The sequence below is a fragment of the Anguilla anguilla genome, chromosome 10 (assembly GCF_013347855.1).
Source record: "Anguilla anguilla isolate fAngAng1 chromosome 10, fAngAng1.pri, whole genome shotgun sequence".
Lineage (NCBI taxonomy): Eukaryota > Metazoa > Chordata > Actinopteri > Anguilliformes > Anguillidae > Anguilla > Anguilla anguilla.
In genome coordinates this window covers 33,513,727-33,526,571 of record NC_049210.1, presented here as the reverse complement: position 1 = coordinate 33,526,571, position 12,845 = coordinate 33,513,727, and the positions used below count along the sequence as shown (strand labels likewise).

At 40.4% G+C, this 12,845-nt stretch overlaps 1 protein-coding gene and 1 long non-coding RNA gene across 5 annotated transcripts in view; one reads left to right on the top strand and one right to left on the bottom strand.

The window, feature by feature from the left end:
• LOC118206665 (hyaluronan and proteoglycan link protein 1-like) overlaps nucleotides 1-4,364 on the top strand; it is a 30,401-nt gene extending 26,037 nt beyond the window's left edge. For both annotated transcript variants that reach the window (XM_035379624.1, XM_035379623.1), the window contains 2 exons: nucleotides 1,182-1,484; nucleotides 1,688-4,364. In XM_035379624.1, the coding sequence (XP_035235515.1) occupies nucleotides 1,182-1,484; nucleotides 1,688-1,986 (602 nt within the window). In that variant the 3' untranslated portion in view covers nucleotides 1,987-4,364. The remainder of the gene's footprint in view (nucleotides 1-1,181; nucleotides 1,485-1,687) is intronic.
• On the bottom strand, nucleotides 1,895-8,105 carry LOC118206673. 3 transcript variants are annotated; one of them, XR_004761225.1, is made up of 4 exons: nucleotides 7,839-8,105; nucleotides 6,268-6,383; nucleotides 5,057-5,334; nucleotides 1,895-1,982 (listed from the first exon to the last, which is right to left on the bottom strand). It is a non-coding gene; the product is annotated as an uncharacterized LOC118206673 (long non-coding RNA). The 3 variants fall into 3 exon arrangements; XR_004761226.1 differs by having other exon boundaries at nucleotides 5,057-5,283; nucleotides 7,839-8,104; XR_004761227.1 differs by lacking the exon at nucleotides 5,057-5,334 and having other exon boundaries at nucleotides 1,896-1,982; nucleotides 7,839-8,101.
• Nucleotides 8,106-12,845: the final 4,740 nt, after the last annotated feature.

Below are 12,845 nucleotides of genomic sequence, written 5' to 3'. Positions count from 1 at the left end.
TCTAGAGGGTCGCGGTGTCAGGATTTTTCAGCATCAGGGGGCTACCGCTTGACCTCCCACCTCAAAAGAACCAAACAGATGTCCGGCTGTCAGTCCAATGGGAGATTCAGTCAGAAAACAAAGGCCTCGTCCTCTCTGTAACTCTGATAATACGGCTCGCTGTGCAGCTGGATACTGAAAGTATTCCGCGCTCCCACAGAAACAGGTGTTTTCAGCTCAGGGGCCTAGTTATAAAGTCCCTCCAGATCAAGACCAATGATGACAGGAGCTTTCGCTGTATGGTACCGCAATTTACCCTTGAAGAGATAATTATTCCAACAGAGCTGAAAGCAGTTAGGCCAGACATGGAAAAATGCTCCCATTAGATAAAAGGCCCCAAATATCAAACTCCAGTGTCTCAAACCCTGGTCTTTTCTAAATGTTTCTCAATAAGCTTACTACAGAAAAAAACAGACAACTTTGATTACTCTTTATTGCGTGCATGTTCCTGTGTTAATGTTAACAGATTGAAAATAAGATGCACAGAAGCGGAATAGACTTCATGCAACAATAATCATGTTGTCCTGTTGTGTTGCTAAACCAACATGAGAGCCACTAATGCAAAACAATCAACCTCATAAAATATCATATTTCAAGTAGCATATTGCCAAGAATCAGTGCTAGATCTTTTTTATTTAATCTGATAAGATGACATACCTGGCCTGTCTTTAAACCTCAACCAGGCACTTGGCTGGGTGAGAAAAGGGAATTTGCCTTTGATGCTTGCCATAGTCAGGCTGTATTTCCAATTTCTTCTTCAAGCATTCTATTCTTATCTTAACAGGCAATGTTTATCATTGCAAATGGTCCCCTTACTCAACTTCTATGACCAGTGGATCAAACGGTGCCATTTTAATCACAAAACAAGATGTCTCTCCATACCTTGTATGTATTTTGCAGGCTACTGAACACTTCAATGTAAATTCAATCCCTTGAGATCATTTTGCTGAATTTATGACTCCGGCTGCTTCCTTTCAGGGAAATAAGGTTACATAAAAGTTCTCAAATCTTGAGACACACACACACACACACACACACACACACAAATAACTTAACTTATTGCCCATTCATGTTTTGTCTGTTACCTTTAAACACAATAAAGCAGCTAATGTAATGGCATTTTCTGTTCCTTTAATTCTCAGGTGTAGTCTTCCCTTACTCCCCACGACTGGGCCGCTACAACCTGAACTACCATGACGCCGAGAAGGCCTGCCTGGACCAAGACGCTGTGGTGGCCAACTTTGACCAGCTCTACGAGGCCTGGAAGGATGGCTTCGACTGGTGCAACGCCGGCTGGTTGAACGACGGCTCCGTGCAGTACCCCATCACCAATCCCCGTGGACCTTGCGGAGGCAACAGCACCGTCCCCGGAGTGAGAAACTATGGCCTGCGTGACAAGACCAAGAGCCGCTACGATGTCTTCTGCTTCACCTCCCACTTCAAAGGTGAGCATGAGCTGGTTTTTTGGGAATGACTTTGGAATGCAAGAACATAAGGATGAACAGGCCATTCAGCCCATTTAAACTGATCATTGGTGTTACAGCAGAAAAGACAGTAATTATGGGAACATCCTCCCATATTCCCCATCATTTTCCCACTTAAGCCAGCATTCCGACAAACTAGCATTTGTGTTTTTTTGATCTTTCAGGGCGATTCTACTACTTGCACACCGGCTTCAATATGACAAAGTTCACGTATGACGAGGCTGTCCAGGCTTGCGAGAACGACGGTTCCGAGATCGCCAAGGTGGGGCAGATGTTCGCCGCGTGGAAGCTCCTGGGCTACGACAGATGCGACGCAGGCTGGTTGGCCGACGGCAGCGTGCGCTACCCCATCTCCAACCCCAGGAGACGCTGCAGCCCCACAGAGGCAGCCGTCCGCTTTGTCGGCTTCCCCGACAAGAAGCACAAGCTGTTCGGTGTCTACTGCTTCCAGGCCTTCGACTGAGACAAGAATGATGCCAAAGAATCAATTCTTTTTTTACAACAACAAAAAAAAGCTCAAAACACATGTGGGACTAACTCTTTAACTTAGCATGAACTCAGTAAGTTACCAAAACTGTGATAACCTTGTTACTTAAAACTGTAATGACCAAAAATGAAACAAAACAAAAAAAACTCACTTTCATACTGTATTGATAAATGATTGAAGCCAGATGAAATGTAACAATTGCAGTGCTAACCATTCTTAGCTTTTTTTATGCGCAATTTCATTGGGAACTTGTATACAACACATTGTTACTGCAGAAAAGCAAAACAATGGGGGAAAAGTAAATGCAACCAGTATGGGTTGTTTTTTTACAGATCAATTGGCCATGCAAAAGATTAAAGAAACTGCTTGGGTGGGTAAGACAGTAAAGCTTCTCAAAGTAAAAATTGATACTTTTTGGCACTTTTGGGTGGAATCTAATTGTTTTTATTTTTATAACTTGTGTCTGAAATCCTATGAACTGACCAAAGCAGATCATGAAGTGTCATGAGGGGCCTACAATGAAAATATCATCAACTGCAAACATGAGAATTCACTTGAAACCTGGATCTACCTGCTAATCAATAATTACAAACCTAATACCATTAGAACCTAATGACTTGTATATGTATTTTGCCTTCTAAAATGCTAACAGTTCAAAATAGTGCAATCGCTAATAGTATCAAGCTTGTAATTACTTTTTAGCAGGTGAATATCAAGTGAATTGAGCTCCAGATGGGTAAATGTCTCCAATGAGCTTTTGACTAATTATAGGGGACTTTTTGGGCAAACTTGGCACAGCATCCATTTCTGACAAGTAATACAAACAAAAAAGGGCTATTATCTCACCAAACTGCAACTTCCTCTAGGTGCAAGACCATAGACTGCACTGCCACTACGCCTTAGAATTGTCTTCTTGAAAATGTAAAATGAATGTATATGGACCATGTATAGACAAATATATAATCAAAAAAGACATCATTTGTATTCGTAGAATAGTATAGCCTTTCATCCTGTAAGAAAATAGAGTACTGCATTTTTATATTAATGTTCTTTATTGTTGTGACTATTGTACTAAAAAAAAGCTTTAATTCCTTTGCTTGAGTTTCATCAGAAAGATGCTATGCTCATCTTTGCTAAAGCTCCCAAAACAGTCAACATTGGATTGACTTCTTGCATTAAATTCTCTTGACACTGCAGAGTTAATATCACTCATCATATGGCAGTATTAAGGCCCAAAGACCACAAAGTGACATGCTTTGCACAGGGAATGATTGCACCCAAGTGAGCTTCTGACCTTTGTAACAAACAGAAGAAATCTGATAAACGATTTCACTTATAAATGATTTCACGACACCTGTTGATGGTACAACAAAGTTAAAGAAAGAAGGGGGGTTGATTGATGGAATTGCACAGACTAATGTGCAACATTTTTACCCTCCAGGGACCCAGTTGCAAATTTGCAACATCGTTAAAAAAAAAAGCATGCTACAGTTATGTGATTAGCCTGAGACCCTCAGTACAATTTGTACTACTTTTGAGCACTGCCAAAGGAAGTATAGAGCTATTGCTGTACAAAGCAACTGTTTTTACAATGTTGCATGGTTATAATGCGGGGTCTTCACTCAGTGCAGTAGAATGGAATTGAGAAGGAAATCATACTCAAATGGCCAATTAAAAAGTATCAAATTACCTTTGACTAGCTTTTCTGTTTTTTTTTTTTACTATTTTTGTGATAATTATGATAACTGATGAAAAAAGAAAAAGTTGCAATAGTATCATTAACACAGTGCAGTTATGATGAGCAACTGCTGAGCAGAGGTGGTGCAGAAAAAGAATTAAATAATTTGGAAATGTTTAGACAATTGTTAATCATTCAAAATATGTTACAGTGGTATTAAATGTTTTCTTTGCGTGAGTACTGTGAAGGTCAAAGTTTGGGAGAGGTGGGGAGGGCGTAACAAACTGAGGTCACTCTTTGATGATTTTTTAATTTTATTTTATATATATAAATTAAGCCACTACAAATAGCCTGCCAAAACCTGTTTAGCTAAACAAAAGACATGAACCAAGTAGCCAGCTTGTTTCGCTTGCTTGCTTTTAATCTACATCTGGAAACAGTGTAGGTAGCATTTGGTTTGTTGACCGAAACAGGTTGACTGATTCCAATAACCAGTAACACTGTAATGTCACAATAAGTTTGAAAGCCACGACACAAAATGACCTTTTTTATTTTTTTTGTCATATTTGTGTGCGTAGAGCATTACTCGATGGGGAAACTGTTTGTAACCATATGGAATGTACTTTTTTGAACCAAAGTCGAAACAGAAAAAATAAAAACGTTGAAAAAGACTAAACTAGTTTGGAGTGTGGGTTTGTCTATTCTGGAATTTGTCACTAAGAACACTCTGCAGGTTTACTTGACTGTCCATTCCCAAACAGTACAAAATGTGAAATAATGTTGAAAAATTTGGTGAGTGGGTGTAATCTGCCTGAGTTGGGGCACCGAGTTTCCATTCACAGTTGTCCTAGAATTCACTTGCAACAATAAATCTTAACACTGGAATTTTCAGCAAGGAAATGGCTTTACTTAGGAGAGGCAGGTGCTTATTTCAAGCAGAGGCACAACACGTGTGAATCCACAATTCTCTGAATGCGTTCATCTAGTGATGAATATGTTTGCCTTTACTGACGGATATATTACAGCTGAAGAATTAGTTCCTGACTTTACATCAATAGAGAGCTCTGGCCACAGGTGATCGTTCACACTGGTGAACGTATCCACAGCTATTTGTCTTCATGTTTACCCCCGTAACACTCCAGGTCTTGTAAGGTTACATAACTGCATGCACCATTACTCATGGGGCAGGTCCCACAGCACCACTCTATCTTTTCCTGAAAGCTTATCCAATTGCGAACGTTCGGGAAGACAAGACTGTCTTACACTCACATCTTCTCTTACAAACCACCAATGATGTATGAGCCACTTCTACTCGTCCTTCAAATTACTCTCTTCCTATTAAGTCAGCTTCTTATGTACTTCACTTACTCGCCTTTATATACCCCTCCTGCACATAGATCTCTGTCCTGTACTTGAGGGTCTTCTCCCCTGCCTTATTGCACCATCTCTCCAGTTGGTCTGCCCAAATGTCCATGTCCTATGGCTGAGACTGGCTTCTTCTGCTCCAGAAGCTCCACAAAGGGGGCAGGGGAGGGCAGGTGTTTCTCTGTGCTGTCCTCCGGTCACACTGACCTGCTTCCCTGATGGACTGGTCCCTTGAGTCAAGCCAAAAATCCCCGCATGACTCCTTTCCAAGAGTTTCAGCTCTGCATATTCCCACAAACGAAAAGCACTGCAAGGATTTTGGAATTACTGTGCCCAAGTGACACTGGAGAACTGCTTAAATTATAGCTACACACACCACATTACTGTGTCATAGGTGGTTATTATCTGTATGTTCCTGCATTGTGTTAATTTACTAAATGATGTCATGGGAGAGTATGGTATTTTCTTTAAGTTGAAGTTAGCAAATGGAAACTCCAGGCCTTTAAGGTGATTATTTGCACAAGAGAAGCATTATGCTGGAATTACTAGACACTTTGGGTTTGTGTCCAATAGCAGTCACACCCAAATTGGGATAAGGGGTGAAGACAGGGAGTTGGAAGGACGAAGAAAAATCCAAATAAGAAGAGAAACGATATGTGGGATAAGTATAGCTGTAATAATAGAGGTTGCTGGATGTTGGGCAGTTAGCCAGGTGGTTAACCATGGTCAGGATCATCCTTTCCTGAAACCCCATTTTGGAAAATTCCCACATAGAATTTTCAGTGTGTTAAATCAACTCTTTTAGAGTACATACAGTCCCTATTGTATGCACTGTGCAATGCGGATGATATAGTCCAGACAAACCTTACTTTTCACGGCTTTGTGGGAAAATAATCATCATACAGGAATGAGATGTTATTTTGCTTGGATCTGATGGCTGGACTCACACCCGTCTATCTGGTCCAAGTTGTCATTCAATCCCCTCCAATTAATTCCTTTGCAACGCAAAGTATATCATGCTTTAATGCTGTCTTTCTGGACTTACATGTGTTGAATGAAGCACCGGTTTGTTAAGAGTTTGTTAGAGACAGCTCATAGCAAGGCATGGTTGATACCGAGGTACCACTGGCCAGGTAGTTGATATACTCGGCATGTGAATGAATACCACTTCAGAAATAGGCCAACCTGTCCAGCAGAAATGGAGGTAGACTAACCTTCAAGTGAGCAGCTTTCAAAGTACAATCTGGGATGTTAGGGCACAGAGGAAGCACAAGGGAATGTTGCACTTTTGAAGGGGTCCTGGTCCACTCCAATCGCAAACATATTTATTCTGCAGGTCAATGAATGTCACATTTTTATCAAACTTGCACTGCATGTTCGTGTTCACAATGGAATCTATTGTTCACATCATAAAACGGAGATCAGTCAACCAGTAAACAAACTTAAAATAGGCCTACAGAACAGAATACTGTGGCACTGTCTTGCCATTTCAAGGCTTAAATTAATAGCTAATCTTTTTCTGCAGTTCTAATTCCAACTGATAGGCTATATCACCATTTTCATTTGCTATACAGTAGCCTAAGCGTTATATCTGAAAATCAATATTCAGAATGTAAAAGCATATTGTAATTCAGTATTCTAACTTTAAAAATAAGAAAAAACAAAGGTCATGTATTATTAATTACAATAAACAGCATCCATTAGTGAAGTCATAAACTAAGTATAGGCTACCCTAAACTGAATGTGAAGCATACCAAAATAAGTTTATGACCCTACTGTCAGCTTGCTTGCTGTAAGCTCAATAGATGCTCGTAGTAAAAAAGTATGCTAAAAAGCAAACTCTACTAGTAGGCCTATGTATTTAACGTAGTACAACCAACCTCACTTAATGCTATATGCTATACCATAAATATGTCAACAAAGCAGAATCGTCGCGGTCTGCGTTAAAGTAACATTAGCTTATCGCTTCGCCATGCAAAGTTTTAGTTTAATTTATTTTTACTATGCAGAATGCCTGACTTAATTACATTCAGGACAAATGTGACTGCAAGCGAATATATCGCTGTGCCCCCTTGCAGCACTTTCAACACAAGCAACGCCGGAGTCACCATCCTAAAAATTCTACTTACCATGAAGAGTTCCTCACCCAGAAGCGTAGAAATGTGTGGCACAATTATAATGAGAAATACCATATTTGTGGGAAAGGGCTATATGCTGTCACTGTAGGCTATTTAGGTCAAACTTACCACGTATAAAATACAATCATTCAATTTGTTTAATGCGTAGCATAATGCGTAGTATTTAAAACCATATAGCGCTGTAGGCCTACCCCTTACAAAAAAGAAAAACTGTAGGCTACGCATTAAGTTTAAAATATACCCTAGTTGACTTTGCAACTTTTTTTGATGCATGGTAGATCTAAATGCAATGACAGCATACAGACATTTTTTCCAGAGGGAATTTCTCCAGTGCCGCCGTGGTAACACATTTCTACGCTTGCGGGTCAGGCACTCTTCACGGTAAGAATACATTTTCCGACAACGTAACAGCACTGTTGTTATAAACTTGTCTTTGAATTCAGAATTCTGAAAGCTGGCCTCAGTAGGCCTAATGGGACTTGGAAGGAATAGCGGTAGAACACCCGTTAGTCTACTGAGATTGAAATACATTTTTTATGGTCATATTAAATCTAATAGCCTATAGAAATTCGTTCTCCCCAAAAAACGACTATAATACTTTGATAATCAAAAACTGAGTGGAAGGTAGCGCGTGCTATCCAGCTCACCTGTTGCCAGAACTTTCCTCACAGTGACGAGGCGCTACGTGAACGCCTTGAAGAGAAATTCGGACCAAATTAAAGAGGGAATTTGTACTCAAACCAGCTAGACAAGTACTTGTAGTTTACGCGAGAACCAATGTTAAATAATACATCTTATAGCTAACGTTTACGGCCAAGGACCACAAAAGCCAGTCCATTGACATTGGAGTCGGACTTCAGCTTTCTTGGGTCGGTCTCGTAACTCGTAAAACCAAAAATAGCACGTGACTAAGTCGTACATAGTTGTGTTTGCGTTCGGGTGGTAATCGGCAACTGGTATGAAGATCACGTGACCGCTAAATCGCGAAGGCGCTGGCTAAGGACCACTACAAGACGTAGGCTAAGTAAGGGAAGGAAGGCATGCTGTGTCTTGGTATTGTCGGCATACAAAAAGTGGGCTACATAAACAACCTGACAGCATAATAAATTTGATGCCCTCATCAAACTTGATAACTCTGCTGAATTACATTATGATAGATAAATAGATGAAAATTATATATATTAACCTGGAACATGTTTGATTTTGTCCTGCAACTGTTAACAGCAGGGTGAGGTCAGTGAAACGTCACAACTGGTTAACATGCGGAGGAGCCAGTGTATGTGGGCAGAAGCTGTCAGCCATTGGGCTGCAAAAAGATCGGAGGGCAGCCTGCAGCCTGCCGATGAAATTGATGCTTTTCCGGAAAAAAATGCATTGTATAAAGCATACACACACATAGTTATTCACTATATAGTGGCTTGAAATGAAGCACGTTTATATCTATCATATATTCTGCGATTCATATTGAGTAGAAATTTTGTATTTATAATTTTGTGTTTATTCAGTTGTCAGAATTGAATTGTCCCCTACAAAATAAGTACAAACACCTAAGAAGGCATTTTAAGGTTTTCCAGAGTATGTGCAGTGATTGGGACAATGAAAAGCATACAGCAAAGGGTAGCATGTTGCTGAGTTAGTGCTGAAACACATTACAATGACAAAGTGCTGAAACACATTACTGTACATGGACAGACAGTTCTTACTTTGGTGCGACCTTTGCTGTGGGAATATGAGGGAACGTTAATACTCCCAATAGAAGAAAGTGAACTGTGTCTGTCGTCACATATTTCTTTTTTGGTGTGTTTAGATACAGTTGCGTTTATCACAGTGGCATAAGTACACTCAGGATGAATGTAACGGTCATGTTTGTATAGCCCAAGAAGCCATTAACATTCCGCTTTAGTGGTGCCATGAGATTCGGCACAGGCCCTCACTCACTAGATCGGCTGCTCTTGAGCTGCTCTTAAAGTATACCATGTTCCCGGTTCGCAAAATATGACAGGATACCCCATGATGCCAAACGTGCACTCTCGAAAGAACACAGTTGTCAGACTGTATCATAAAGACATCAGCGCTTTTATGTGACCATAGGGACCATAACTGCAGGTGGTCATGAGGAAAACAGACCCCCACTGGATGTGTATTTGTGTGCTGCTGGGCTGTACTGTATGTGGGCTGGCATGCATGGGTGTGCACACGTGCATACATGCGTTCATTTTGAAGGTGAATTCACACTGTAAAGTCTTGACCCTGCTGAACGCAAGAACACAGAGGCACTGTGCTTGTACGAGGTGACGGTGCAGGGATGAGGTTGACCTGGCGGCTTGAGAAAGCAAGCATATCGTCTTTAAGAAACGATTTACGGGGGGTTTCTGTCAACTCATACTAAGCAAACAAGGTTCAGTTTCCGGACACGGCAAAAAAAAAAAAAAGAAAGAAAGAAAAAAGATGTATTTTGTGGGGTTAGATTGATGGGTACGTTCCATGGGAGCTCCATTTTCTTCTCTCGGCCTCACAAAAGCCTGTAATCAGGACGGTAGCAGCCCGTAATTACAGAGCAAAGGAAAGAAGTCAGAGAAATGTTTCCTTCAATCACTCACTCACTGCTGCCACTCAGGATCCAAATTCAGTGGTTCTTATGTGGGAAACGGATAGAAACCTGTTTGTCTCAAGTCTGTGGACTCCACTCCAGCCTAATGCGGTTAAGTGTCATACAGGTAAAAAAAAAAAAAGAAAAAACCTTCCTTGATTAACTTTTTTTTTAAAACCACCTTCGCCTCATTCTTCTAATTAGTCTTCTATTAAAGTTACCTGGGTAAGGATACCGCTTGTTTATAATAGTACTGGCCATTGAGGATCAGTCTATTCTTTCTTACAATAACTTGGCTGACGCACATCTACTTCTACTTGCAATAAAGGATTGAGGCAAATGGTCCATGCCTACTCATTACTTTCACATTTAATCTCTATTCAGAGTAATACTTCTGACTGGTATTTTCCCTGCCCTCTGTAATATCCTAAGAATATTAGCTCACGATGGAATAAATAGGTGTTTTTCTAGGTCATACTTTGGGTGGTCAATGTATTCTACATATATGGATATAGCAAGTAAGGGTGTGCTTAAACGTAACATTTTCCATGCACAACGTCAGACTAGAAAATAAAAGGAGAGAGGGGGAAAAAAAAAAACTTGAGATTGAATGTTATTTTAGCCACACTGGTCTGTGTTTGCCCTTTTTTTCTTTCTGTTTTGCTGGCCCCACCCAACAACCTTGAAGGGTGGCAGCTGCTGGAGAAGGCTGAATGTCTTCCAGACAGAAGGGGGGGTGGGGACGAAAAACGACTCCAAACCCCCTTCCCAGAATCCCCTCCACTCCGCATGTAGCGTACAAGCCCAACTTTTCTCATAACCGTTTTTCCCATAGCAATTTCCTTTAAGGTATTTGTTGCTGTCCTCGATTTCCATGACAACATGATTCGCGATGATGCCGTGGATGATAAATCGCAATGTTTCCATTGTAGCAGAGGGGGAGGAGCTCGGCAGCAAAGATGAAACTTGCTTTACATGATGTCTTGCTCAAGGCCAGCAGACGTTGTAAAAGCCAACACCTGGCAGGAAGTTGGGCCTCATTAGCTTCACATGAGTAAATTAAGGGTCATACCATCGCTATTTTAGGTGCCAGTCCTTTACATGTAGTACCAATGCCTCTAACATCACTTTGCTGTATCTACAAAGAAAAGGCATGTGAACAAGAAACAAACCCTCTTTTTGAAGTATCACACATCAGGAAGAGTGATGTGGGGTATGCGTAAAAGAAACCTCTATTCATTCATTTATTTGTTTTTGCCCATGAACTTGGAACGTTACACAGCATATGGTCTCTCTGTTGGTTTTGCATGAAACACCACCATCTGTTGGTGGTACTGAACACTGCAGGTACAATGCAGTCCTTTTGAAGAGGGATCTCAAACTACAGTTCTGGGGGGCTAATAATTTAGCAGATTCAACACTCAAATGCTTTATTTAAGTCATTGCTTGACTAAAGAGTCAACACTTATACTTTGCAAAGCTCAAAATGGCTGCTAGTTGAAAGGAAACCGCAAAAACCTGCAGACACTGCAGTCTCACACAAGACTGGGTTTTGTCCTCCCTGCTTTTGATTCTGGTCTCAGGGATATGACAATGGTTTCAAATGTGTCTTTGACAGGGTTGCAGTTTCTTCTGTTTCTAGGCCCCTAAGGTAAGTTATCAAGTGTCCATGCTATATGAGAGTTGCTTGAAACCATATTTTACCAGGTGTGTCAAATCCTGGAAATTGGTGGCAGAAAGAACAGACTGTCCGGGGAAATCAAAATTTACTGTGGGAGCAATGGGCTAAAATGTGGTGTTGCAGCATTGCTCTAGACATATAACGAAATCCAAACGTACAAACCTGGTCCCAAGTGTGAGATGAATTAGATTTAGAAACTGAAGCACATGGAAGTACTCCCATATTGGGAACCACGCCAACCAAATGAGCCGTTTCCCAAATTCATGTAAACTTTACCACACAGTCTACTTGCGCCACACACAAACCTAAATGTTAATATATACATATTTCAGAAATTGTTTTGAATATGCTGCTGTTAACAGCTGTCATACTCTTGAACATGCTGTAGATTTAGCTGGAGTCCTCGTTGTATAACGCATATAGCCTGCCTTTCAGAAATGCATCCGTACTAATGATATCTATATATTTTTCTGAATTTCTTTTGTCTTGCAGACAACAGCGAGAATGGAGTCATTTCACACTCTACTGGTTTCTAAAGAAAGGCCCGCATGATTATATTCTCAATGAAAATGCTGCAATACGCAATTTCTATGTTCTGAAATTTCATACCAGCAGCAAGTCAGAGACCAATGAGTGAAGTCGGTCATAATTGTGTTTCAATCCAAATGCTGTGCACCAACGAACCTGCCTGCTGTCGAAGTCTGTTTTACTGGGTTTAAAGTGAGTTCACTGAGCTTGGTATTGCTTTCCATGGTTTGCCATATATCCGCAGGCAAAAACTGAAGAAACAAAATGGTATTTCAGGACAATTTTTAGTTCATTTTGAACTTGATGTTGAGTTCATGATAGCTTCAAAAGATTAATAACCACTCAATATCCTTGCACTAGGTGTCATTTCAAATGAGCAAAGGAGCTCTAGTTAAGTAGTACTTATTGCAGTTTTAGATTGAATGCATCATACTCTATAAATGTTTCATGCCACTGATATACACCATTTAGTCCAGCCCCACTCTGATGTTATTATTGTAACCGATAACTAATCAACCTTGCTTTGACTGTGTGGCCCATTGCTATAGGCTGCCAAACTGCATTATGGGTGAAACGATAATTTCAAGAATGTATCATTGGTTCCATTTTATCAGCATTTCAGAACTCCAGTGTGATTTCCAAATACCAGGTAGAGTACAGATTCAAATCCTTCTTAACTTGTGAACACAAATTCCACAAATTGGTGGTAATTAATTAGCCATAAATGGGAATTTCAAAACTGCTGCTATCAACAGTGACTCATCCTACCCTGCCAATTCTTTACTTTTTCATGTAATAAAGTTAATACCATATTATCTCAGCCATACAAAAAGACATGACTTTAAACTTCAGTAC